This window comes from Ictalurus punctatus, chromosome 24 (assembly GCF_001660625.3).
Source record: "Ictalurus punctatus breed USDA103 chromosome 24, Coco_2.0, whole genome shotgun sequence".
Lineage (NCBI taxonomy): Eukaryota > Metazoa > Chordata > Actinopteri > Siluriformes > Ictaluridae > Ictalurus > Ictalurus punctatus.
The window spans coordinates 21866004-21880342 of record NC_030439.2 but is presented as its reverse complement, the minus strand read 5'-3'; the positions used below and the strand labels follow the sequence as shown (position 1 = coordinate 21880342).

Here is a 14339-nt window from a genome sequence, read left to right as displayed (position 1 = left end):
TTCTTCTCGGTTTCTAACCTAAAACAACGAAATGAACACATTCAGTAGTGTCATGATTTGATATATCTAAAATGTTGCCTAGCAATCTCTTTACAGGTGAGGGACACTAAATTCTGTGTTAAAACTGAAAAGCATTCACACAAGTCTCTTATGAACCTAATATTTTAATTTGTACGAAACGTCCCCAGCGAACGTTACAAACCGGACCAAATGCGGACCTAAGTGGACGTTTGCACCGTCAGGGGTACGTCCTCTGTTTGCTGGTCATTACAATTTAAAAACACTTACACTGTTATAAGTTCTTCCGATATAATACATTTAGTAAGTGTTAACACTAAAAGTAATAAAAGTATGTAGTTTTTTATGAAAAATAAATTTAAAAAGTAAATAAATTCTTAAATATATTTTTCTTTTACAAAAGCAGGACTTTTCAAACATTTGGCCACTTTTTGATTGTTTTAAACAGATGATTATCTGCATTTTATTTTATTTGAGTTAAACTATTATGTTTAAGTGTACAGTAAATTCATACACGCCTCCTGCAGCAGTTTTTTTATTCATTAAAGATCGTGACATCCTGTGCAAAATCACTTAATGCCATTTCTTTTGTTAGCACACCCCTGGACGTCTGCCATGTGGAGATGTTTTGTGATCAAAAGGTCATGTTTGTATAACCGTAGAATGATTTAAACTCAGGCTGTGATTTGCTGGCTCACCCACATGATCAATCTGTGCAAATTCCACTGGTGGCTTTTCTGGTCGCTTTCTTTCTCCTGGACAGGTTGTTCTGGTTTGAGGTGTTTTCACCCTGTGGCAAAGAATGTTCTGTTAAGTTCTCCCCTTAAACCCCCACCCCTTTTTCAGGATTTTAAAAGCAGCCAGTTCTCAGCTCTTGCCACTTGTTCTTCTCCAGCGTGAGCAGAAGAGTTCTACATCCTCATCATCATCATGGCCAGCACTTTCTCCAACCGAAGCTTCATCTCATCCTCCTCCTCTTCTGTGAGGAGCGGCTCAGCCCTGCTCCTCAGAAGCTCCCGAGGAGGTGGCAGCGTGTATGGAGGAGCTGGAGGGTCCGGAGTGCGCATCTCCACCTCCAGGTTATCCGTCGGAAGTGGCTTTAACCTCGCCGACGCTGTCGATGTTTCAGCCAATGAGAAGCTGACGATGCAGAATCTGAACGAGCGCCTGGCCAACTACCTGCAGAAGGTGCACACGCTGGAGAAGGCCAACGCTGAGCTGGAGCTCAAGATCCGCCAGTTCCTTGAAGGCAAGGCCTCGCCCGCTGCCCGAGACTACTCTGCCTACTTTGTCACCATCAGTGACCTCCAGGCCAAGGTATTTCTTTAAATTTCCCCCTATCAGCTTCCTTACTAACCACTATGCACTCTTTAGGGACTCAGCCTTTGTAGTCATGTCATAGTAGAGAGGATATGGTGCACCCAGGGAAATCCCACAATGCACTGGTTAGTGTTAATAGGATGTAGTGCATAGTGAGTAGGGTACTCACAATCACCTTCCCCACTATCCTACTGATGAAGTTCACTGTAACTCTACTGAGTGGGAGACTGGTGATGATGTATTTGAAATTAATGAAGGTGTACTTATTACTACGAGCAATCATCCTTTATCATAACCCTGCCCTCAGTGTAACCCCACTTCTCACTCACTCACACTTATATGCTGTAAACCATTTAGGATGACCACAATTTTTAAAATCCATCCTTATTACACATTTACCTATCACCCTGCACTTTTGCATGTCTCTATACACATTTACATGTTGCTTTGCACATTTTCTCTGTGTACAGTTATCTCTTTGTATACACATTCACCTGCTCTCTGCACATTCACCTGTCTGTCTGCACATTTACCTGCTCTCTGCACATTCACCTGTCTGTCTGCATGGGTGGTATGCTATATAATTGCTATATATACAGATATATACAGCTATATATACCAATAATAGGCTATGTAATAGTATATAATAGCAGGATAATAGCAGGAAGATAAAGGCAGAGCGGCAGGAAGTCCTTCCTCATTTGTCTTCAGACATGTTTACCCAATCCCTTTCTCCTACAGGAGGCACGCCCTTCTCTTTCACCTGATCCCCTCCCCACACAAAGGCCACACCTATCTCTTTCATCCAATTCCCTCTCACTACAGGGCCACTCCCATCTATTTCACCCAATTACCTTTCATTACAGGGGCCACACCAGCTCTTTGTACCTTTTTATACTTGGATATTTTATGGCAAATTAAAACTTGTATATAAATGTTGAACTTTGTGATTATTTTACAGATCCAGGGTGCCATTGCTGTGAATGGAGGACTGTACCTCCACATTGATAACGCCAAACTTGCTGCTGATGACTTCAGAGTAAAGTGAGTGTCCAAAACCATTATTTATAAAACTATATAGTGTGCATGATTCTCTAGTGTAAGCAATAGAGAGCAGACTGGTGTCATGTTCTGGTTCTACTTTAAGTTTATACAGCTTCTCTTAGAATAAATAAACACAACCTTGGACGAGTATAACAGCATGTGTTTTTTCTTCAGTTTGACCTTCTCAGGTTGAGATAAACTACAGGTGTAAAACAGATTGTTTTTATTGTGACAGGTATGAGAATGAGCTGACCATGAGGCAGTCAGTGGAGGCAGACATCGCCGGGCTGAGGAAGGTTCTAGATGACCTGACGTTGACTAGATCGGATCTGGAGATGCAGATTGAGGGTCTGAAAGATGAGCTGATCTATTTGAAGAAGAACCACGAGGAGGTGAGGCATGATCCTCAACCATCTGCACAAAGAACCACTTCATTAAACTTACAGCACTCAGCATGTCACAGTTATCATGCAGTTATCATTTACATGGTGTATTGCAATACATTTAATGCACCTAGACCTCATCGGCTTTAATACACCTAGAACGCTTCAACCCCAAAGACCTCATCGCTGAGGAATTCCATCACCTCAAGGTGTCTTTGTGGATACAATGCTATCAGTAGCTCACATCTCGACTATGTTCCTGTAGGAGCTCTTGTTAGCGCGTTCTCAGATGGGTGGACAGGTGAATGTGGAGGTGGATGCCGCACCACAACAAGACCTGAATGCCGTCTTGGCCGGAATCCGCGAGCATTACGAATCCGTGGCCGCTAAGAACCGCAAAGAAATTGAGGCCTGGTTCCAGACCAAGGTGAGTCTGAATTGGAACGTGTTTAACTCTCAGTGCTCAGAAGTGCATCACTCTGAGATTTTCAATTGTTTTTGCAATTTTCATCACCACAGAGTGAAGCACTGAGCAAAGAGGTTGCCATCAGCACAGAAACACTCCAGACGTCGAGATCTGAAATCACAGAAGTCAAGCGCACTCTTCAGAGTCTGCAAATCGAGCTTCAGTCACAGCTTAGCATGGTGAGAGTGTCTTAGACCAATCATTCAAAAACTGATCTTTAACATGAAATAATATAATATAATATAATATAATATAATATAATATAATATAATATAATATAATATAATATAATATAATATAATCAATAATATTCATGATTCAAAACTTTCTTAATAATCCTAGCTATCCATATGATACATCTTCTCACTAATATTTCTGATGTGTTTTTTGCTAATCATGATATGAATGAACTTGTGTGTAATATTAATATGGCTTTCAGCTAAACCTGTGATGATTTTTGCTAATTCTCTCCATATGATTTCTTGCTAACCTTCATGACCCTCCCTTCCTTAAACATGCTTCATCTTCTTGCCTGTTTAGAAAGCATCTCTTGAAAACACTCTGGCTGAGACACAGAACCGCTATGCACAAATGCTCACTGGCTATCAGGTTCAGGTGACGAGTCTGGAGGAGCAGCTGCAGCAGCTTCGTGCTGATCTGGAGCGTCAGTCTCAGGAATATCAGATGCTGCTGGACATCAAGACCAGACTGGAGATGGAGATCGCTGAGTACAGGAGACTGCTGGATGGAGAAGCGACCACCAGGTGAACAATTCACAGAAAATTTTAGTAGATTTGGGGAATATGTAGATGTTGTCTCTCCTCACCTTTCTGCTCACTTTGTCTTTATTTCATCTTCTAGCACCACAACCTCCTCTAGCTCCACCACTCGGAAGGTTGTGATTGTCACAGAGGAGGTGGTGGATGGTAAAGTGGTAAGCTCCTCCAGTTCTTCTGAGAGCAAAACTTTCACCAAGTAAGCATGTTGGGTCTCCACACATCAACGAGATGACTTCCATCCCTATGACATGCTTTCTCAATGCTTCCAAATTAAAATAAATTCAAGTCAAAGCAGTTCACGTGTCTGTTGTTCATTTTACCAAAATTTTCTATGAACCCACAGATCTGGGCCTTTAGCTAATAGAAAAGTTATTAACAAAAATCTTAACAAATATTTTCAATTGAGACCAAAAGATTGAGACTGTGTCTGTGTCCTTAAAGGCTGTTCCACATGTCCTTAGGAAAAAGCTCTGCCCCATGCTGTAGTTTTCATTATTCTAGGTACTAATAAAGAGCCTGCACCTTAAGATTAAAGGAGGCATAGGATAGTGTGTGTTTTCCCAAACAGTGTCCAACACCATTGAAAAGCGTGCTCCAGAACAGGCTGAATGAAGGTGAACTAAATATGAAGTCTGTATGCTCAGCAACTCTTAACGGTTGATCTTTCCTCATAATGTATGTTACATCATTATACCATGTTAGGTCTGAGATGAACTGGACACATAGAAGCTTAAAAGATTCCAATCAAACTACACATTGACCAAGCAGGAGAACAGGGGGGGGGGGGGGGGGGGTTAGGTATATTTTAAAGTTATTTAAAGTTGATTAGCATATCTTTTGATTTAACAGCATTTGCTGAAATGGAACATATCTGGCGCTACTGAACAGCTGCATCAACAGCAGCTTGAATTTGACAAGAAAGAGTTCTCTTTAACAGCAAACACATGGTCTGTGTTTGTGAACCCTTTATAATTTCCTACATATCTGCATAAATATGACCTGGAACATCATCAGATTTTCATCTAGTCCTAAAAGTAGACAAAGAGAACCCGATTAAACAAATGAGACAAAAATGTTATATTTGGTCAGTTATATGTGACAATGGTCTTGAATGTCCTCCATCTGTAAACAATCTGTCTGACTGTGGATTGGTGGAGTCCAAACTCTTTAGAGATGGTTTTGTAACCTTTACCAGCCTGATGAGCTTCAACAACTCTTTCTGAGGTCCTCAGAAATCTCATTTGTTCGTGCCATAATAGACTTTCACAAACGTGTTGTGAAGATCAGACTCTGATAGATCTCTGTTCTTTAAATTAAACAGGATGCTCACTCACTCACACCTGATCATCATCATATTGATTGAAAACACCTGACTCTAATTTCTCCTTCAAATTAAAATACTTTTGTCACTCACAGATATGTAATATTGGATTTTCCTCAAAAAAATAAGTGATAAGTATAATATAAGTGTAACCAATGTATTGTATGAAATCTATTTCATGTCGTGATAAACATTTCCAGCTCAGTATAAAGGCAAGAAAAGCTGTTATTGCCTAAGTTATCCTGGAGGTGTCAGTAAGTAGTGATGTTAGGTACAAGTGAAGGCTGGGCACGTGCACATATACACCCACACACTACGCAATGCTCCGTGAGAAGTGCGGGAGAGAAGCTTGCTCTTGGGTTTGCTTGGTAAATTTCACATCATCTAGTGTGTACCTCTAAAATGTTGGGAGTTTCAACTCCTGGGGATTGAAGGTATTGTGCGGTGCAGGAGCTCCTAATTTTTCCCCACTGCCATATTGTCAGCTGTCAGAAAGTTGTTAGCAACACTATAGTCAAATCACTTATCAGATCAATTACTGATTAAATTTAAATCTAAGAACCCTTTAAATGTGATCCTGGTGGTAAATCTAAATCCACAGTCACATAATTACAATATTTTTGTCTAACTTTTTGTTTAATTGGGTTCTCTTTGTCTACTTTTACGACTTGTGTGAAAATCTGATGATGTTTTAGGTCTTTAGAAAGTTCACTTACTTTTTCCACAGCACTGTGAATGTTTAATGGGATGTATTCAATAAAGACATGAAAGATTATAATTGTTTGTCTGTTGTTAGCTGTAGCACATTGTATTTGTCTACACTGATAAACCTTGCTGTAAATTACAGGGTAAATAACTGCACAATAGCCAGTGATTTGCTGTAATATCGGGGAACAGTATTTTAGTCATATTAGGTGCATCTTTAGGAATTTATGTAGTGCAAATAAATCAATTACAGTAAATTACTCTATGTACCCATTACAGGTACCAACTGTAACTTTAAACAGTAAATTACTGTCCTTCGAACTACTCCCATGCATTACACACTATCGGAAAACGACCAATGATTAAACAGGGGCGGAGACTGAACATAATCATAATAAAAGCACGTGTCCAAAGTAACAAAGTCAATGTCACTGAAGACTGATAAGCGTGCTTTCGCTACGTGCTCACGCATCAGGCTCGTGCAAGGTCGTCTCTTCGACCTTGGACAGGAACTTGGCTTGGGAGGTCACCTCGTTGACCTCACTTTAAGCTGGAGCTCTGGAACTGAGACAACCTCGTGGGTCTTAGGCTGAAACTCAGGGGATGAGACCGCCTCGTGCGTCTCATGCTGGAGCTCTGCAGGTGAGATTACCTCGTGGATCTCAAGCTGTATCTCTGGAGAAGAGGTCGCCTTGTTGACCTCTGGCTGGAGCTCAGCAGATGCTCGGTGCATATATATATATATATATATATATATATATATATATATATATATATATATACACACACACACACACATATATATATATATATATATATAGAGAGAGAGAGAGAGAGAGAGAGAGAGAGAGAGAGAGAGAGACTTTCATTATAAAGACAATCATCTAGGTAATTTAATTTGTGTTGAATTATTACAGGATTGGAAACACATGAGAAGCAATGGTGACCATTATGTTTTGGATTGTGTAGATTTTTTTTATTGTTTTTTTAGTGGGGGGGGGGATAACAGTAAAGAATATTTCATTATTTTTATAACACCAGAATGACTACGCAAAAAGTCATTCTGCAAAATGCAGAACTTCTTTTATTGAAGGGAAACAAACACGAGGAAAAGACTAACTAGGAACCATCATTATTTGTAATTTAATAACTAGAACATAAACTCTAAGAAAAAAGTACTCAATAATCAAAACACAGTGACTCGACAAAAGCAAAAAGAGACCCAAGCAGAAAAGTAACCTGACTTGCATTAATGCTCCAGGAACTGAGGAGGAAAAAACAAGCAACGTAAATAGAGCACTGATCCATCAGGGGGAATAACAAACACCTGGGTATGATTAGACATGAAATGGAGGGAGAAGTTCTGCATGACAGTCACGGCCCTCTAGTGGCCAAAGATGGAATTGTCCCTGTGAGCCATGACAACACTTTAAATGTATATGCAGTAATATACTGTGAGTGTTTGCGTTGCATTACAGTAATTATTATTATTCACTGTTAAAGTGACTAGCTGCCAACAGTGTTGCCAGTATTTTAATGTATAAAAGCCTGGTAGGGTCAAACAGTATATACCTGTGACTTTGATGAAGATCAGATGACATTTTATGACAAATTAATGCAGGAAACCAACTAATTCCAAAGGTTTCACATACTTTTTCTTGCCACTGTATAGTGTGTACAGTACAGAATATATTATGCAGAGGCCTCATGAACCAGAAATAATAACGTGTGTGTGTGTGTGTGTGTGTGTGTGTGTGTGTGTGTGTGTGTGTGAGTGTGTGTGTGTGTGTGTTAGGGCCTGGTAATATTGCTTAAATATTATATTTAGTACTTTTCATTTACAAGCACTAATACAATTGTGTGGAAAAAATAGAGTATGCTAAAATTGTAGGATATATACAGTACTTTTGTTACATGTAGAACATTTCTCTCATATTTACTACAGCTTCACTGTTCCTGTGGGTGGGGGTGTGGGGAGGAGGTGGGGTGGATTTGGGGGTGCCAACACTGATCTTGCATACCCCTCAGCGAATGTGCAGTTGCGCCCCTGGGAACATGTTTAACTCATAGTACTCAGAAGTGCTTCATGTTGAGATTTTTTGTCATTTTTGTCTTCACAGAGTGAAGCGCTAAACAAAGCGGTCACCACCAGCACAGAAACGCTCCAGAGAGCTAGATCTGATATCACAGAAGTCAAGCGCAAACTTCAGAGTCTGGAAATCGAGATTCAGTCACAGCTTAGCATGGTGAGAGTGTCTTAGCCCAAATATTCAGACACATCTTTATAACAATCTTTATAATATAATACAATAGTACAAGTAATTTCTTGCTAATCTTCACAATGCTACTCAATATAATACAATTTCATTCTAATATTTAGGATAATATTTTTTAATAATTATGATAAGAATTGTCACTAAGAATGATGAATTTGTGTGTAATATAATTATGGCTTTCAGCTAATCCACATCATGACCTCTTGCTAATCCTCAGTGAAGGTTTTCACCAATCTTCTAATTTGTTATCCCTCATGAACTTTATTTAGTAAAACATCTTCTTGTCTGTTTAGAAAGCGTCTCTCGAACGCACTCTGGCTGAGACACAGAACCGCTACGCACAAATGCTCACTGGATATCAGGTTCAGGTGACGAGTCTGGAGGAGCAGCTGCAGCAGCTTCACGCTGATCTCGTTCACCAAGCTGTGGAGTTTCAGATGCTGCTGGACATCAAGACCAGACTGGAGCTGGAGATTACTGAGTACAGGAGACTGCTGGATGGAGAAGCGACCACAAGGTGAACATTTCAGAAAAAAACTCTGATTTGCATAAATGTTGATGTTTTCTCTTGTCCAGTTTTTGTTTACTGCTCATCTTTATTTCCTCTTCCAGCACCACGAGCACCTCTACCTCCACTACTCAGAAGGTTGTGATCGTCACAGAGGAAGTGGTGGATGGTAAAGTGGTCAGCTCCTCCTGGACTCCTGAGAGCAAAACTTTCACCAATTAAACATCATGAGTCTCCATGCACTGATGAGATGACTTCAAGCCCTGTGACATGTTTCCTCAATGCTTACAGAGAAAATAACTTCGAGTCAAAGCACTTCACATGTCTGGTGTTGATTTTGAATTCCTTAAAATAGTTCCATCAATACTTAGCTTAAAAATTGACAGAAAAATTTAACAATATGTATATTTATTTTTTTTATATCATGTGTGAGGGCTTAGTTTAGAATTGGGTGTACTGGAAAACAAAAATATATAGAGTCTGAAACTTACATCATAATCTATAATTAGATTGTTTCCAGGCAGACTTGCCATAATGAATTTATTCATCATTATTAAAGCATTAGTTAAATATTATATATATATATAACTGTAAAATTCCTCATGGAACCATTCCTATTATGTAATGGAAACAATTAGAGTTTCTGAATGCCATGTATTTTTATTTTAGCAGAAAATTTAATTTCAATTTTGGAAACCTAAACAGTCTGTTTAATTCTTTGACACAAATTTCATTTCTGATCTCAACACATTTATTTTCTAACTCTGGATGTTTTAATCACTCACTCACTGTAGATAGCTTTATCATTGTTTACATCATACTAGCACTCATGTTAGCACTGAGTAAGAGTCACACTCTAGCCCAAAGATAATTATCCTAGATAAATAAACGGAGTATGCAAATATCTCAGCTAGAAAATGAATCATATATAAACAAATGAACCTCATAGTAAATTAGACTAAATGGTAGCCTCAAGCTTAGTGTTTAGCTAGCTGATTTACATATATATGATTGTCGTCCTAATCTAGTTAACACTGACTTAGAAGACTCTATAAATAATGCTAAATACAGATATAGAAGAGATCCATCTGTCAGACTACAGAGTGAAAACAGAACAGCTATTAAACATAAACGCTAAGGTCTGTGTCATGCTACCATCCAAACAGGTAAATCTTAGTCTTGTTAACAGGCTAAATTCTTGATAAATAAACTGACTCTATATTCAGGAATGGATAATACTTGGGTATTAAGTTTTGTTAAGTTACATATAAATGTTGTACATTTAAATGTGTTAACTATGCTAGCTGCTAAAGTTTTAATATTTTCATTTATCGACTTAAATTAGCTAGCTATGTTGTGTGAATTGGCTTGATAAATTAGCTAGCTACTACAGGTTTGTCATTTTGCTAGTTGAATTAGATAGCTAGTTAATTTTTTATGCTAATATGCCTTAGCATTTATTCTAAAAGAGAAAGTATTATAAAAAAAATAAAAATTTTAAAAAGTTAACCAGCCAGGCAAATTCTAGGTTTGTCTGAGTTAGCAGAATATTTTCTATATAACTGATTGCTTAGACCAGTGATTCTCAACCACTGTGCCACGGCACACTAGTGTGCTGTGAGAGATCGTCATGTGTGCCGTGAGAAATTATCCAATTTCACTTAATAATACACCATTGTCGAGTGTCTGTGCTGTAATATAGTGACTGGCAGAGTAATGTAATATTCGTCCGCATGGCAGCAGGTAGCTAATTGCCTCGTTCCTTCTTAGAGACAAGAGAATTAGTGGCGCATGCGACGGGTCGTGGTGACAGTGATGGAGAAGTTTTTAAAAAGGAAAAATGCAAATTGAACTGGGCCCTGGACAAGATTCTGACCCAGGTGAAGGCCCTAGTGTGAGTGGTGGTAAAAAGAAGCTCGAGGCAATATAGCAAAAGCTATCTTTCGTTCGGGTTTACTTTCACCGGGGATGAGATGACACCGACTCCATTATGCTTGGTGTGTTGCGAGAAACTGTCCAACAGCACCATGGTGCCAAGCAAGCTTAAACACCATCTCCAAACGAAACACCCGTCGCTTCAAAACAAGCCGATGGACTATTTTGTTCGCCCACGTGAAAACACAGAGAAACAGGCAACTTTTATGAGAAAAACCACAAAGGTAAATGAGAAAGCCCTCAAAACTGGTTACCTAGTTGCTGAACTCGTAGCTAAATCAAAAAAGTCCCACATTGTGGCAGAGACGTTAATACTACCTGCCTGCAAAGCCATTGTCAACGAGATGCTCAGCCTGACGCGGTTAAAGACATATCTAAAGTCCCGCTCTCAGATAACACAATTGCCAGACGTATTGATGACCTGTCCACAGACATTGAAAGCCATGTTTTGGAAAAGATACGCATCAGTAGGAAATTTGCATTGCAACTTGATGAGTCTACGGATATTAGTGGACATTCTCAGCTCTTGGTCACTGTGCATTTTGTGGATGGAGATGCCATTAGATAGATAGATAGATAGATTGGGATAAATTCTTTAATATCTGTATACCGTGTTGATATTTCTGTAAAGCTGCTTTGAGACAATGTCTATTGTAAAAAGCGCTATACAAATAAAATTGAATTGAATTGAATTGAATTGAATTAGAGAAAACTTACTATTTTGCAAGGCACTGCCAGAAAAAACAACAGGAGAAGAAATTTTTCGGGTCACATCGGAATATCTTGACCAGGGAGGACTTACACGGGAAAATTGCACAAGTGCTCCAATTTTCCACAACATATCTGTGTGAGCTGAGCTTTTCAAGCCTAACTGCTATAAAAACTAAAAACAGAGAGAGACTAGGAGCTGTTGAAGAAGAGCTTTGTGTGTGTGTCTTTCTTCAATTCCTGCCAGGATATCAGCTTTTTGTTCATCTAAACAGGCCCAGGTTTCACACTGAGTGAGTATAAATAAATTGAGAAACTATATTGTAATTATATATACCGTATTAGGCTACAGAGTGTCATTTTGTAACATTTTTGGTGGGTGGTGTGCTGCAAGATTTTTCCAATGTAAGAAATGTGCCGTGGCTCGAAAAATGTTGAAAACCACTGGCTTAGAGAACTTGTGAGTCAGGTGATGAACTTGTGGTCTGCTATTTTCATCAGTTAACAATATGATCAGCAGCAACAGTGACTGAATGTGAATGGCCACCAATTAGCATTATGTACATAGCATCATGATAATTAGTCACTACCAGCCAAGATCAGGATAACAAACATCTGTCTTCTGTACCTGCAGGTTCTGTCCAGCAGAGAGAGATATTCTCTCTCTCTCTCACACTCTCTCTCTCACTTCTATATACTCTGTCAGATATTCTCTCATTGCTTTGTACAGCTTTACATTGTATAGGAAATTAGATATTTATAAGTATACATAAAGTATATTATTTGTAGTACTGTTGTTTTGTTGGTGTTTTGTAATGGTTGTTGATGTTTTTCTTACTGTTTTTTATTTGTTTATTTGTTTTTATTTGTTGTTACTGTTTTTTCTTGTTGTTTTCGACTGGTAGTAGCAGTAATAGTAGTAGTAGTAGTAGTAGGAGGAGGAGGAGTAGTAGTAATAGTAGTAGTAAGAGTAGTAAGAGAAGTAATAGTAATAGTAAGAGTAGTAGTAGTTGGTTTGTTATTGTTGTCCCTGTGTGTGTTTTAGGTTTCTGATTTATGGTCTGCAGTCATATTTTCTCCAATAAATATATTTTTTAACACCAAAAAAGTTATAACAGGTTTTACACACTAATAAAATTAAATACAATTAAATAAAATAAACAGCAGAAACATTCATGTAGAATAAATAAAAGACAGATGGAAAAGGAGTTGATGTTGAGATTTGTACACGGTCAGTAGAGGGCAGTGAAAGAGTTGTGTCCCAATCCTGCTTTTAACACTTACTCGACTGCTTGACTAAATAAGTTATTATTATTATTATTATTATTATTATTATTATTATTATTATTATTATTATTATTATTATCTCTGTACATAATCTCTCTCTCTCTCTCTCTCTCTCTCTCTCTCTCTCTCTCTCTCTCTCTCTCTCTCTCTCTGACTCTGTGTCTCTCACTCTGTCTGAGTTCAGGGTGTAGTGAGAATTTAACAGATTTAGCAGATTAGCACTGAGCACATTAATTTTATTATAAACTACAACTTTGATCCTGACCTTCAACACTTCACCCCCAAACACCCATTCAACTTTACCATCTACTTTATTATATTTATTTGTTTATTAACTACATAAAATCATGCTGAATAGGTTTTTATTTCTTCTCCTTAAGAATTGAGCACAGTGTTCCTGCCTGTCTGATCTCGTCCTCATTCCTCTGCTGAGTTTTTGACGTCTGATGAACCTGTATACTGTTAGCATAGGGGCGAAAACAGGGGTGAGAATAAGGGGATGATTTCACCTCTTCAGTATGCTTCTAACTTGTGTTTGCATGTTCGTTTGTGTTTGCAAGTGTCTTACTGTTTATTATCGTGGAGATGCATAGCATACTTGAGAGGCCCAAAGCGCACTGTGCCACCAAAGAAACCCACACAACCCATTAAATTTAAATGGCTGTAACATATAATCAATCCGTAGCATCAAACTAATGCACCTCACCATACACTCCCTTGAATGAACAAGTCCTTCTTCCATTTTTCATTTTTCTTTTCTTTTGCACCTGATTTATCATAGAAAATGTCAGGGTTACGCATGTAACCCTGTTCCCTGAGAAGGGAATGAGACATTGCATTAGCTGAACATTGTGGGAAGTGCCCTAGCGCATGAGCGATATCTGAAGCTTGTGTAACATCATGCCTATTTAAAGGCCTGCTGTGATCAGGTGACATGGCAATTAAATGCGTCGCATGATATATAAACGACACCTGTGAACCGCACCATCAGCCTCTATAATCTGAAGTGAAGACGCAATTCACAGGCATGCCCCGGTATGACAAAGCTACGCAACGTCTCCTTCCGTTCTCAGGGAACAGGTTTATATGTGTAACCCAGATATCCCCTTTCAAAGGGAACTTCCCGTTGCGTTAGCTGAATGCTGTGGGCACGAGAATACCCAGTCCATCATACTAAGGGTACGGCCTGTTCAAAAAGACCCGAGTCTGAGGGTCACTGCAAGACACTCGAGCATGGGCCAGAATGTATATCCAGGCTGTAAAATCGAATGAATGTGTGCGGCGTAGACCACGCTTAATTGCGACGCGCTTAATTGCCACATCACCTGATCACGGCAGGCCTATAAATAGGCATGACTTTAAAAAAGCTTCAGATGCCGGTCACGTGCGAGGGCGCTTCCCACCACGTTCAGCTAACGTAACATGAAGTTCCCTTCTCAGGGATGAATGAAAGTAACTTATTCCCGAAGACTCTGTATATATAAGAAAATGTCTCATTTATTAGCTACACATTAGCTGCAAAATTTTCACTGGGTATAGAATCTCTTACTGCAAACCAAAACAGACAAAACATTTTACAAAAAAAGTGG

At 38.9% G+C, this 14339-nt stretch overlaps 2 protein-coding genes across 2 annotated transcripts; both read left to right on the top strand.

Moving 5' to 3' along the window:
- The first annotated feature begins 771 nt into the window (after window positions 1–771).
- On the top strand, window positions 772–4304 carry LOC108256995 (keratin, type I cytoskeletal 13). The gene is made up of 7 exons (XM_017454349.2): window positions 772–1335; window positions 2300–2382; window positions 2618–2774; window positions 3031–3192; window positions 3285–3410; window positions 3772–3995; window positions 4093–4304. The coding sequence occupies exons 1-7, from the start codon at window positions 949–951 to the stop codon at window positions 4208–4210; spliced, it is 1257 nt and encodes a 418-aa protein (XP_017309838.1). The 5' UTR covers window positions 772–948; the 3' UTR covers window positions 4211–4304.
- A 2576-nt stretch (window positions 4305–6880) lies between these two features.
- On the top strand, window positions 6881–12305 carry LOC108256996 (keratin, type I cytoskeletal 13). Its single transcript, XM_017454350.3, has 3 exons — window positions 6881–8282; window positions 8606–8829; window positions 8925–12305. The coding sequence occupies exons 1-3, from the start codon at window positions 8280–8282 to the stop codon at window positions 9040–9042; spliced, it is 345 nt and encodes a 114-aa protein (XP_017309839.2). The 5' UTR covers window positions 6881–8279; the 3' UTR covers window positions 9043–12305.
- The last annotated feature ends 2034 nt before the right edge of the window (window positions 12306–14339 follow it).

Bases quoted from the DNA above. Each gene is read 5' to 3' on its own strand.
- LOC108256995 (XM_017454349.2), top strand. From the start codon at position 949: ATGGCCAGCACTTTCTCCAACCGAAGCTTCATCTCATCCTCCTCCTCT. The intron at 1,336-2,299 runs GTATTTCTTTAA...ATTATTTTACAG, and splicing joins TCAGTGACCTCCAGGCCAAG to ATCCAGGGTGCCATTGCTGT. The intron at 2,775-3,030 runs GTGAGGCATGAT...ATGTTCCTGTAG, and splicing joins TGAAGAAGAACCACGAGGAG to GAGCTCTTGTTAGCGCGTTC.
- LOC108256996 (XM_017454350.3), top strand. The intron at 8,830-8,924 runs GTGAACATTTCA...TTCCTCTTCCAG, and splicing joins GATGGAGAAGCGACCACAAG to CACCACGAGCACCTCTACCT.